Source organism: Xiphophorus couchianus, chromosome 3 (assembly GCF_001444195.1).
Source record: "Xiphophorus couchianus chromosome 3, X_couchianus-1.0, whole genome shotgun sequence".
Taxonomy (NCBI): Eukaryota; Metazoa; Chordata; class Actinopteri; order Cyprinodontiformes; family Poeciliidae; genus Xiphophorus; species Xiphophorus couchianus.
The window spans coordinates 14,599,826-14,613,951 of record NC_040230.1 but is presented as its reverse complement, the minus strand read 5'-3'; the positions used below and the strand labels follow the sequence as shown (position 1 = coordinate 14,613,951).

Below are 14,126 nucleotides of genomic sequence, written 5' to 3'. Positions count from 1 at the left end.
ACAAAAACCCCAAAAATATCACTGACCTCCCTAAACGAAGCTGCATCTGGCTGCAAATTAGAGAAACATAAAATGTAATGTAATAATAAATTACTATTATAGTTCTGCTCGGTAGATTTGTTTGTACTGTTACATAAAAATTAAGTTTGATTAAAATATTACACAAAACTATAAGAATGCCAGCTTTCATAACATCAAAACGTAATATTAGAAAAGCATGATACCTTCATAAAAACACAGAATGCAAAAAGATTTATTAACATACGAAACATTTATATTTACCAAGCTTAAAAACTTCCCAACCCTACTCAGCACGAGTCTTTATTATCTCTGTGTTTCTACAGATGTGTGATTACTTTGCTCTGTTGGAGCGATGGTGCCTCTCGGTTCCAGGTCATCGCCAACAGAGGCGCAGATGCCAGTGCTGAACATCGACGTCCCACACTCCTGCGACCACAGAGGGGCACACGCCTGCCGAACAGAGGCACACACTCACTCGGGGTCTTAAACAAACACATGAATCTACATGCGTGACACAGTTGAGGGGAATTCAGAGCCACTGGCAGACAGTTTGAGGATCTCATATCTTTATCTGCGTTCTGCCGTGAAGAAGATGTGATAATTTTGTTGCCTTCAAAGAATTTAGACAAATAAGTCTGTGTCACACATTTAAAAATATTCAAGAAGAAAACAGTAGGAATAAAAGAAAACAAGTCATAAAGGGGAATAAGTCATGGAAAAAAAAGTACAATGGTGTGGTTTTGTGGACAGAAAATGTGGCGGAGACAGAGGGAGGGAGACCATTGTTGACATGCTGGCAGTCACTGTTGTCATGAGCGGTTTAACAGAGCTGGAAACCGAGAGAAACACAGCAATTTAAAACTGATTGTGCTTAATGTGGGGCGGCTGAGTGGGGCGGGGGACATCCTATAAAAATATTTCTGTCTTCAAACGCCGTTTCGTTGGTTTTCATACTTGGGGGGGGGGGGAGAGAACGAAGGAAGAACGAGGACTTAAAAGGGAAAATCAGCTACAAAGAGACAAAAGGAGGGAGGGGTGAAAATGGGATAAAAAGGGGGTAGAACGAGAGAAAGAGAAACATCCTGGTTTTTCTTCCCCTGTCATTAAGGATGGGTTTCTCCTCAGGCACACAGACAAGCAGCAGGGATGAGATGGAGAGAATCATGGGAGGAAACCACGGAGGGAGAGGATGGAGCGAAGCGAAAGAGGTGCTATGGCTTTTGGTAGGTCTGTCATTACAGAAGGGCCGGAGACGCATTCCAGTCCTGTTATAGACCTGACCACTGGGGTTAACATAAAAACTCCCAGACACACACTCACACACACACTCACAGTTAAACATATGCTCACATTAAAGCTGCCTGAGCTGGCAGCCGTTTGTGAACTGTACACGACTCCACACCCGGAGTAGAGCAAGAATCCTGGCAGAAAACACAAGCACACACGACTGCCTCCTGGCTAAGGGCGAAGTGTGTTTGACTGGAGAAATTAGGCCAAGAGAGCAACAATAAAATGTTATTATCAGAGCTGCAGAGCCAGGCCCAAACTGGAGAGAGACTTGTTTTTTTTAGAAGAAACCCTGACCATCAGTGAATGCAATGGAAACTAAACAGTTGGTGATAATCTGCTCTTCAATCTGAGTGTTTATTAACTAAAACTCAAACTATCTAATATTTAAGCTATACTTTCTTGAACATTTTAATATTTTATGCCATTAAAATCACTTCTTCGATGTATTTTATTGGGATTTTATGTGTTAGATCAGATCAAAGTGGTACATACTTGGAAGTAAAAGTCTGACGTTTCATGATTGTTTACATTAATTTGCTGAAATTTCTGGAAAAACCATTCTCCTGCTGGAAGATGAACCTTTGGCCAAGTCTCAAATCTTTTACAGTTCCTCAGGTTTTTTGTCCAGGACTGTCCCATATGTAGCTCCATGTATCTTTTCCCTAAATCTGACCAGCTTCTCTCTCCCTGCTGAAGAAAACCATCCCCACAACATAATGCTGCCTCCTGTTTCCGATGCAGATTTTTCTTTTTTTTAGCAAGGTCAGATCTGTGGAGTGAGCAAATGTTGAATGATTTTGTTATTTGAGCTCTAGTCTTACCACAGGCCTCTTGGCAAAAAAACATCTGACTGCATTTCTTCCACTTCATAATAATGCACTACTTTGTGTTGGTTTACTATATAAATATCCATAAGAAAACAAGTTATGTGACCAGTCTAGTCGCTTTTCCTAGTAGTTCAAGTCAGGCCAGTTTAACTTAAATAATTAATTAAACTAATACATTAGACAAACTAAGAATTGGACAAATTTCAAGATTTGCTACAACTTGTATCTAATAATAATAATAATAATAATAATATTAAAAATCAGCAACAATTTTTATTACTTATTATTGTTAAATTTTCTGTAATACAAAATTAATTATTGAGAACTGATTTTTGTAGCTGCTGTTGGTAACACTTCATGACAGTGTCATAAACATGACATAACACCTGTAATGAGTATGAAGGAGTCTTTATGAATGCTTATGACTGTTGTCATGAAGTGTCATTCGGTAAATGAAGGCACTTTTGATGCAAAGTCGACACTTTTAGTTTAATTTTAATGCCAGCTGTAATGGCACTTTGCATTAAATGTGTCATTACTTACTGAATAATACAAAGTTGATGCTTTTAATGAACCTTTAATGCAACTTTTAGGGCACCTTTGCATTTAAAATGTCATTATTTACCAAAAGACACTTCGTCGTACACATTTATAAAAAATCATTCATGTTTATGACATGTGCTACGTCATGTTTATGACAGTCTTGTGTCAGCCTTATGCACACCCCTTCAAATAAAGTGTTACTCTGCTGTTTCATACAGCAAATTCACCTAATAATGTCAGAAAATCCATCTATCCATATAAATATGTTCATATAACCTCAGGTATTATTTACCTCAGCCATTGGATCTCTAATTTTGACCCATTCGTTTGATCTAAAGTGCTGTCATTAATTGATGTTTTCCATGAGCATACGAACTTAAAAAAGAAATTAGAGAACCAACATACCAAAAATCCATCAGGTGAGTCTGGTGTGAGGGTCATTCCCAGGTGAGAGTTCCTCAGATTTTTAGAAACATTACGTAGAGCAGTTTCACCTGAAGTACACAAATAAAAAAGATCTACTTAACATCTGGATATATAGCTTTAGTACTGACATTTTACTTTTATTTTTATTTTTTGTCTCTCACCAAGGTTTACTTTACTACAGTTTGAGTTTTTCTCCTCCCCAACAACACATTTATACACGTCTCCTTTCCTGTTGTTGGGCGGCCCATCCCACGGGGCTCCAACCAGCATCCTTCAGCAGAGCCACCCAAATGTTATCACAGCATCATGTAAATATTTCTTATTTCATATTGACCTCCTCCAACACAAATACTTACGATTTCTCTCCATCTGCTTCATGCTGTAGGACCGAGAAGCCAAATTGGGCGTCCTCTGGGCCGGTGAAGACGCGAGGATGTTTCACATCTATGTTGAAACACTGACACAACCCTGGAAGAAACAACAAAGATGTTGAAGAATTAAAAGTTACAGAAATAAAGAGAAGGAAACATAAAATACTGTCACAGTGGAGAAGAGGCAGCATCCATTCATCCATCTATTTCAGTAGAGATTATGCACTAACTTTGCATGCTCTATAAATCTATGCAGTGTTGTGTTTTTCTCTCTATTTCCAAATACAGAAGAACTAATCGGGAACAAGAAGACGTTGACGTGGATCGCCGCACTTCTGAGTGTGTTTGCCAACATGTTCTTTGCTTTAAAATAAACCATACAAATCAGTGCAAAATATGCAAAACCTGGCTGGAAATATTGTGTAGCATGGAAGTTTTTTTTTATTATTTTACAGTGGTTCCTCTGAAAAGAGGAAAAGATAAAGGGAAAAGGAGATCTTGTGATGAAAAGTGACAGAGGAAAGGATAGGAGAGAGGAGGGGTAAAGCAAAGCAGGGAAGGGTGTGGGTTAGAAAAACCTTGAAGCATAGTAAGCTCCCTGTTTTGACATACAAGCCTGCCCTTCATAGTTTGTAGGAGAGCGGAGAAAGACACACGGAGGACAGAAAGCAGCAAGATGGGAGGCAGATCACCGAGCTGCTGAGACGAAATCGAAGCACACTCATTTAAATTACACAAGTTCCTGGTTTTCACATGTTCACAGGTTAATCACATGAATAGTAAATGAAGGTCTGATTCCAAAAGCTTGAGAATTTATTTTCTTTAATTCAATGACTCTCCCTGCCATGTGTTTCTACTAGTCAATTATGTATGTGCCTTTTAAAGTAACTGCAACTGTATGATCAGAGCAGTGGTTCTAACTTTAAGTTGTTAGCAGAAATGCCTCTGTAGACATTTATAACAAACTGATTAATATTCTATTATTAGCCAGCAAACCAGCCAGGGGTTTTTTTTTTGCAGTTTGCACCTGAATACATCAAGTAATGATTATATTTGGCTCCATCTGTCTAACCCTGATTACAATTGAATACAATCAAGGAATGATTGGCCCAGTCAAAGTCCAGATCTAAATCCATCTGAGAATTTGTAGTAAGTATCTCATAGTTAATGTTCACAGCTGCTCTGCAAATTAACTTCCTTAGTTTGAACAGTTTTCCAGAAGAATGAGAAGACGAAGGGAAAAAGAATGAGTGTCTGAATACAAAAAATACAAGACACTTTACAGATTTCTTTTTGTAAAAGATTAAAAAAGCATTTTAAATTTTCTTTCCACTTATGCATCACTTAGAAATTAATTTGAATAAATAACATAATTGCACAATAAGTTAATGCAAAACAAGTACATTTTATTCAAAGAGTTACTCAAATAAATGTATCAGAGTAAATGTAAATTGTTACCACCCACCTCTTCAAAACCCCAACATACAGAGTATAAATAATTCTAGCAGTAATGTGTAATGTGATAAAATAAAGAATGTTTCAAGAGGTGTGAATATTTTTAGCACAGTGCTATTAATATTTTAGCCATTTTTAACACAAAGCTGAGTAAAACCTCTAACATTGCTCAACCTACTTAACTTTGTGTTTTCTCAACATCACTAAATCATCTAGATGTTAAAACATTTCCATGTGGTTTTATGATGAACAACATCATTTTCAGTCATAAGTAGCGTCAAATATAATTAGAAGGAAGCTTCACAGGGAGTGTGTTTGAAACATCCTGTTCCAGAAAACACACTTGCTCATCTTACTTGCACTTCATGCACATTGCCGCATTTCTTCCTATACATTTTCTCATAAATTTAAGTGTTTTGGAGAACATTATCTTTAGCTCAACCTGACAACAAAACTCTCCTCCAGTCTTGACAGTTGATAATTAGCCAGCTAAAGCTGCGTTAATTGTAGCCCTGAATGGTAAGATGTTAAATGTGTAAGAAAATAAAGATACATTGGACCTTGTGTGCAATTTTGCAAGCTCCTGGTTCATCTGCAGAGACTTCCTCAGTCTCACCCTGTGATTTGAACATGACTGGATCACTGGAGCAGTGATTGTGCACCAGGTCCTCCTGCACTTTCCCACTAAAACACACATTTACCTCGTCCAGGCCAATCAGAGGGGGATTCCACTTGGTTTAGAGGGGGAAACTGGATACGTTCAGTGTTTCTTATCCATCTCTGCTCCTGCTTTTCTCACAGAATCCAGTTTCTTCCACCTACTTCGTACTTGCAGATGTACTTTCTGGTATCCTCATTGAGTGTGAAATTTTCTTCTCTGTCTCGTGTTCAGATTTGCTCACCAGGGACTCATAGCTAGAAACATATGTATGTTCAGCTAAACAAAAAACAGTTCAAGATGTGACCAAGTATGTCTGTTGCTCAGCTTTAAACTTTGAGAAAAACAAAATCTGTGGGGATTTTACTTTTGTTGCTATATATGAAGGTAATTGAGACTTATGTTTTGAGTTTTTTGGGTAATTTGAGTGCAAAATGTGATAAAAAAAAAAAGCACAGGTAAGCTTAAACTTAGGCTAAGAATGTTGGAGATACTTATGTTTTTTAATAACTTTTTAATTAGTTGTTTTTTTTGGTTGTTCTGGGGTTGCTTCTTGTGTCTTCTTGTTGCATTGCTGATGTAAAATTAAGATTAAGTCAGTATGAGATTCCTGTGTAGTCACAACACTTCCTCAATAACTAAGCAATAATTTACAACAAATAATGATAGGATGGTGTAATTGGTAAAGTAACTGCATTATTCTTACTGCAGCAAAAGCAATCTGAAATATTCATTAATAAAGCTATAATAATTGTCTTCAAACCATATTTAGTTAAATGCTCTTTACTTTAAAATCACCCCACATTAATGGGCTGGTGGTCCGTTCAAACCCAGAGACTCCATCACTGTTTTTACTTTCTCTATAAGGCAATCCTATATTTTTAGGCTATGATGACTATTGTATAAGGTTATATCACTACACGTATCCTACTCTTCATCGTTCTAGCCTGAACTCCTTTGACTTTGCAGCAACACGCAATTGGAAAAACTTACCCATTCCTCTTCAATTTTACTGCCTATTAAGCTAACTCCAACAGATTATTGCAGATTTCTGTAAACACCTTGTGGCCGGTTGTTTAACACACACTCTACGTGATACCTGAAGTGGGTGGAGCTCTGTTCGTTTTCACACTGATACCAAAAGTATTATGTCCTTGCAGAGCCGCTGTCAATCTCCAGCAAACTGTGAAACCAGAAGCGTGTTCTTTGTGACAGTGTGTTCTCTCTAGCTAGAGGTTGCGTTAAGTCACTTCTGAACATGTGTGTTTAACATTTGGCAGCATCTGTGACCAGTTCACTTAGAAGAGACATTTAGTCTTTCCTCTGGTCCCTTTGCAGTGATGTGTCAACTGCAAGACATTCAGCATCAGATAAGATTTATGAATTGTCTGATTGCTCACACATGTCTTATATACTGTATGTCCTTCACTCTATATGTTCTTTCTCCTATCCAGACAGGCTGAAAATCCAAGCTTCTTAGAAATTATTTGCTCACCCGCCATTTGTACTTTACCATATCACTAAGATCGCTGTGAAACTCTTCTGGGTTTTATTACATCGCACAAACCGTTGTTTTAAATTTGGTCTCCACTAGCCGTTTTTGACAATTTTGTCTTTTATCTTTCGATTCATTAATTCGCCCATATAAGCTATAAAAAGTTGCTCTTAGTTTTCCACACACTTTTACAACAGGCACATAAGGATATACAAGCTTCCTATGACGTTCTACCCTTGTTCTCACAGCCTGGAGCATTTACAGAGCCGCTCTGTTGTTTGTCTTGCTCTGTCCTTTCGTCTGTGTATAAGCCATTTACATTGGCTTTATACATGACACCATGCCAGCAGCTTTTTGGCCACTAATTGTCATGACAACTGGTGGCAAACATACGCCAACCAAAACCAAGTCCAGATTTCCTGAACCACAAACTCAGCTGTGGGTGCTACTGCTGCTGGATGTGAACAGTTGTCACTGGAAAGAATGGGAAAGAACTGAATCTGATGCCATAGTTTTCTTTATTCTATGGTACCAACACAAAGATGCAATTTAAACCATGCCAAATGTTGCTTCTCAAAAGTTAAACATTTTCAGACATCCTGAAGGGCTTTCAAAGTTTTTCTTTAGCCTAAAGTATTGCTTAAACTCATTTTCAGTCCAGAATTGACATGATTCTTTTGGGTGTGCACATAAAACACAACCATTAATGTGTCTTTAGGCAGTTTGCTACAGGTTTCTTTTATTCAGTTAAATATTTGGGAGAGGTCATAGATAATGTAGATAAAGCAGATGTAGAGCTGTATTTAGTACCAACATGGGGATTTTCAAAGAAAGCAAAGTGGATGACCAACTGAAGGATGACGAATCTCTCTGGCCCTTTGCTAGATTTGATCCTATTTCATAAAGAAATGATTTCCAGATTCTTGGATGAATACCTGGATCCAGATCAAGGTGTTTTTAAAGGACTGGAGCTCCTGACTAAACTTGACTTCTCATACCTGTTGTTTGTTTACTGTCTGCATCTTAATGTCAGTTGTAAACCCCTAGTGAGCTGTATGGAAGGTTGTTTTTTTAAACAAAAACTAATGTTTATGTGTATAAGCTTGCAAATCTGCATTATTCTGGGTGCAGAATTCTACCAGTCAAAAAGATCTGTGTTTTTCTAACAATTCAAGTGTTTTTAGCCTTTTTATTGGGACATTCACACAGAAAGACAGACTGCACTGCATGTAGCAGTCCTGAGTCTGTCATAGAGCCTCATCTGCACTTAGAAAGATAGTTACGCAAAGAGCAGCTAAAACATCAGTCATTCAATTTTACGATGCTCAAAGCAGAGAGGAAATTTATGAAACAGGACAACAATGTTTTGGCTGCTTACAAGTAACTGAAATATGCCATGCACCCAGTTAGCAACGCGTGACATAAAACCAGAGAATAAACATGCTAATGCAAGCCTAACTATGCAGCAAACTGCTCCAAATAAACAAAATCTCTAATTAGAGGAAGAAATTAGCTTATATAAGACGGGAAATTATGTAAACCGTCTTATGTGTGTAAGACGGTTTACATACCATCTTATAAAGTCTTCTCCCAAAGTCTTCTTGGGACAAAATATTTGTCACTGCTGGGAAAGACTGAGGTTGCAGCATTGTGAAAGTCTTTGGGTGGGCTGAATTGCTGTCAGGGACAGAGACATTCAGATCAGGACAACCGTACCAGAACTTTTTCTTGTGATGTAGGTCTCACACATTTGACATCTTCTTGTATCTGCTTTTCACCTTGTGAAACATACTGTCATTATCAAGAACAAGACATGGGCCAAAATTAGATAAAAGCGGTCAAAGTCCAAACAAGAACTGTGAAAAACCTTCATAAATCCTGGAGAATAAAATGACCAAACCACTTCATAAGATTACAAGAAAATCTGGCCTGGCTCATTGCAGGAGGTATAGCTGGTTAAAAGATTTGCATAATTTTGTACAAGACTCCCAGTCCCCATTTTCCACTTAATTATCCTGTAAACCTAGTTTAGAAAACACCCTGCAGTGACGTGTCTTTGTGAATGTCTCAGTTCTCTTCACCTGACTCATTATGTTTTCCTGTTCACTTCTCTTCACCAGATTTTCTCTCCATTATGTTGATCGTGTTTTGTTCCCATCTCTGTCATATTCTCCTGGGGAGCCGGGGGTGGATGATGAGTGGGGAGCGGGAATGAAAGTCAGCAAAATAACAAGCAGATAGCAGGAGAAGCATACACACACACACACACCCCACACACCCCTACGTGCACCCACACACACCTGTGTTTGACATCTCAGTAAAGCACAACAGACATGGGAGTCCTGTTGTCCACATCAGGAGCAGCTCTGCTAAAACCATTAACGTTACACACATACTCAGTCACCTACATGCTCCAGAATGACACACAGAGGCAGGAACACCATCATTGCAGCTACACGAGCTACTGTAGAGGTCGAAGCAAATGTTCAAAGCCATGAAAACGTTTTGGCTTGTTCATGCTGGATTTAAACAGCTAACGTAGCTAAATGAGATAAGCTAAATTTGACTACTGGTGTTTTTCTTAAAATATGTAATTGTTTCGGCAATCTTTTTTGGGTATTTCCATGCCCACAGCATGCAGCTATAATTACTCAACAGCTTCCTGCAAATGCCAACGTTTTAATCTTACAGGTTAACATCACAAAACGCTCAGCACTTGCTGTATTGAGAGGATTAGCTCTTTGCAAAGTTAACAAAAACAAAGAAAAATCAGCCTGTTGATCTTATTCTGCTTCATGGAAGCGTGCTGTAACACAGCAGCTCACCCACCACTTATCAGAATCACAATCACACACTTCTCTAGGCAGACAACAATGGGCTTTTTCTTCACGTTCTTTCTGCTGAGCAGGAACACTTCAATGAGGTGTGTTAGACTGCCCTGCTGCAGCAATCATGAGCAGCGGAGGGCGACTGATGTTTATGCTTCACGGTGAAAACGAACACGCCACAAGACCCTCATTACTTCAGACTTCAGGTCTCAGAGATGGGAGCTTCTGATATGACCGGAGAGGTCGTGTCTCGCAGCGGCTCGGGTCAGTCAGTTGTAAGAGGAGATGAAACTGCAACATTTTGGACAAACATAAATCCTTGCAGCTATAATGTCTCAAATGTAGTCCTTCAGGGCCAGTGTCCTGCAACTTTTAGATGTGTCTCTGTTTCAACACACCTGAATCAAATAATCAGGAAATTAGCAGGACTGTGGAGAACCTGACTGAATCCTGAGGAGGTGATTCCGCCATTTGATTCAGTGTTGGACCAAGGACACATCTCAAAGTTGCAGGGCGAAATAAATTATGTCCCAAAGATTAAACTCTGAACCAGAAACTATTCGATGGCTGGTGTTCACTTTCTTGCATGTTTGATCTATCGGACACATGGAGTGTGTCCAGGTGTTTTTCTGTACATGCCTGCTCTCTTCCATGCACAACCATGTGAGGAATGTCTGCTTGGTGGTTCACTGGCACAGAAAAGAAAGATCAGAGGATCTCTGGGAGGCATGTGTGACACTGATATTGGCACCGGTTGTCTGTTAATGAGGTTAATGGCCATCAGTACGGTCAGCCTCTTATCTTCTCTTTACAAACTTGAGTTCCAGATTTTATGAAGCACTCAGCAGAAATTGATTTGATGACCCAATTCAGCCATTGTAGCGCCACCAACAACTCTTTAAATGATTCACGACTCTTGCACTTTTCATTAAACATGAAGAATTTTGTCGCCATCAAGTAATTTGTGACTTTTGTTAACTAGCTGTTCTTCAAACAGCAATAAAGTGTCTTATAAAGTAACTGTCATTTATCTGACTTGTTCATGTGGGAGTGGAGGCTAATGTTTAGGCTTTCAACACAGACACAGCAGAGTCACTGAAGAGGCTCCAAATTTTATTGTCTGTGACTGCAAACAACAATAGAGATTTGGTCATTTAACAATTATTATAAAATTATGATTATGCATGATTTTAAAAAGTAGGGATTTAACTTTTCAGGAAATTATGATTTTGCATAAGACAGTACTCCTTTTTGCAATAATTCATGCATTACTGAAGAAAACTGAATTGTATTCAGGTTGCTTCATAACCTTTAGCTCATCTGCATTGAGCTAAAGCAGTGTTTCTCAAATATTTTCAGGCTGAGGACCACTTAACTACATTTGAGATGTATTATCGCCTCTGCGATAATATATCTTTATATATAATGCAACCAGAAATGAAAATAATAGTCTCTTAACTCACATATTGTTGTTTTCTTTGTTCATCCTAATGAGAAGAGTGGTGCTGTTTGGGAAATGTGACTTGACTGGCCACAACAAAGCCATGAACAGGTCAACTTGGGTATTTGAGTTACTCTCAGATACTGAAAGTGTCTAAGCTTTCCAATGATGTCAAACACATAAAAATAAAAGAAATTGTTCTTTACTACCAAGCATTAATAACATTTAGGGCTATTTGTGATTTCAAAGCACAATTAAAGAACAAATAGACTTGTGTTGCTTTAACAGAAACAAAAAATCATTTTCAGCATCATTAAATATAAAAATAATCCACCCATTTCTATCGCTTGTATTTAATTAATTTTATTTAATCATTTTTAATTAAATAAAAATAACAATTGCTGTAGACGTGTACGCAGAGCATCATAGGTAAGCAAATTAATAAAAAAAACAAAGAACAGTTCTCACTAACTGAGTCGAGTTCTACCGCTCACTGCATAGAGCCGTTCAAAGGAAGGGTGGATTCCTAGCGATTGGAATCCACTAGAGATCAGAGGAAGCTGATCAGAAGAAGCTCAATTAAAGCTGCTGCTGAGTGTTGATGTGTCAGATGCTGAGTAACACTGACTGTCTGACACATCAACACTCAGTAGCAGCTGTAACTGGGCTTCCTCTGATCATATAAGAAGTTCTGGAGTTTTCTTCTTTCCAAAGACAGTTTTTACCTTGCAGCTTTTTTGTCTTCAGTGACTTGGTTTTAAGTCAGTTTTCCATCATTATTTTTAACACAATCCTTTGGTAAGCTAGATGTAGCGTCGCACATTGAGCTCACATCACAGCAAGTAAACGTTTGTTTACATGCAGAAACCTCCGGACCACCAGTGGTCCGGGTACCACAGTTTGAGAAAGACTGAGCTAAAGGTTACGAAGCAATCTGGTTATGAAAGTCATGGTTATTGCTGGTTATGAACCAATCTGGTGTCTCCCGTCTTACTCTTGACAAATACTCCATAGATCCTCTTGGGGGTTCTGGTCAGGTGGGCCAAGCACAATAATGTCATAGGCTTTAATGCAGACAGTAGTACTTTTGAGAGTGTGACAAGAACAAAATCTTGCTGGAAAATGCAATCACAATCTCAGCTTGACAGCAGAGGGATTCATAAAGTGACATAAAAAGCCCCAGCAAACAGCTGCTCTGACTTTGGACTTGTGTGGAAACTTCCTGCTGGACGTCCAGCAGCTCTGATTTTGTGCCTCTCCACTCTTCCTCTAGAATCTGTGACCTTTATATCCAGATGGAATCCAAATGTATTTACAGCCGAAAAGAGGAGTTTTGGACCACTGAGCAAACGACCGCTCCTTTTCCTCCTCTGTAAAACACTTCTTACATCAGCTCTGATTCAGGAGTGAAATATAAGTTGGACCCCAAAAGATGTGTGGTGGCTTATAGAGTTTGACTTCCGCTGCAAGTCCATGTGTAACATCTACCCTAAGATTTTCAAAACGACTTTTTCCTTCCACTCAACATTCAATTTATATAATTCTCTAATAGTCAGCACCTTCATCATTTACATTTTGTGGTTTACCCACCTGGAGGTTAAGAAATATTTCACTATGTGTCATGATTCTTTGAATAAATTACTGAAATATATATTTAAAAGATACTCTAATTTACTAAAACGCGCTGGCAGCTTAAATAAATAATCCTTTAGTTGTACATCCTCAAGTAAATTCTTTAAAAATATAAAAAATGTTATTGTCACAAAACCCCAGAGAGAAAATCTTACCTTTCAGAAGGAGAATAAACTCCAGGCACAACAGGTTTTTACGCAGCTCCATTTATAAGCCCGAATGAAAGCAGTCCCTTTAGTCCGTTTTTTTTCTACTTTTCCCTCCTCTTTTTCCTCTTCTGTTTACAAAGCGGTCTCCCCCGAGCGCTTCTGTATCCACCACATACTCAGCTTTCTCTTTCCACTGGAGATGCGTTAAATCCACTCACAATGTTCTGCATGTTAGCGCCAAATGTCGACGCAGGTTCATTTGCAGACTAATTATCGGGTTGTTAAAGATATAAATACTATGAGGATTTTCTTGTTTGTGAGTTTGTCTTAGTTGTAATATTTCAAATCTTCATGTAAGTGGGGGGAAAAAAAGAAAGATTGAGCGAGTGCACCTGTCCTGTCCGACTAAAGTTCACGGTTCAGAGTCAGTGAGCCTTAACAAATGTGCAACACCTTCATCGATCAATCAGCGGCGATGAGCGTCATCCCTCCGGACCCCGCAGCGCGTCTTTGAAGACCGAACTGTTCCAGCTCAAACTTGGAGCAGAACCGATGCTTCTGCTTCTCCCGATGACTTCCTATCCATGATCCACTCTCGCTGTTCAGTCCCGCGGGGCCGGAGTCCGCATGAATGTGTGCCTTTGGGTTTCTCTGCTGGAGAAGAAAGAGCGCATTTATTCTCACACCTCCTGTCGCTCCATCCGTCCTCATACATCCACTCCTCTCTGAGCGCCTGGTTCTGGTTCCTACTGACAAACTTTCAGCCTGCACATCTCTCTCTCTCTCCCCCCCTCTTTTCCACTCGATGTTTTCGAGAGCTCAACTTATTCCTCTGATTAATTGGTTCTGTTTGCTTTGATTTTCTTGTTAAAGGCACGACATTTGCGCAAAAATCAAGTTCCTGTCCATATAAAGTTTATAGAGGCTTGATAGTGAAAAACACATGAGATTTTACCAACTCAAAGAAAGTTTTATTCCGTTTCTTGTTGT

At 38.9% G+C, this 14,126-nt stretch overlaps 1 protein-coding gene across 1 annotated transcript in view; it reads right to left on the bottom strand.

The window, feature by feature from the left end:
* Window positions 1-13,890, bottom strand: part of itga10 (integrin, alpha 10) — a 35,847-nt gene extending 21,957 nt beyond the window's left edge. The window contains exons 1-5 of the mRNA XM_028012713.1: window positions 13,143-13,890; window positions 3,464-3,575; window positions 3,269-3,378; window positions 3,087-3,175; window positions 357-471 (exon numbers count right to left, since the gene is read on the bottom strand). Of these exons, the coding sequence (XP_027868514.1) occupies window positions 357-471; window positions 3,087-3,175; window positions 3,269-3,378; window positions 3,464-3,575; window positions 13,143-13,194 (478 nt within the window). The 5' untranslated portion in view covers window positions 13,195-13,890. The remainder of the gene's footprint in view (window positions 1-356; window positions 472-3,086; window positions 3,176-3,268; window positions 3,379-3,463; window positions 3,576-13,142) is intronic.
* Between the last annotated feature and the right edge of the window lie 236 nt (window positions 13,891-14,126).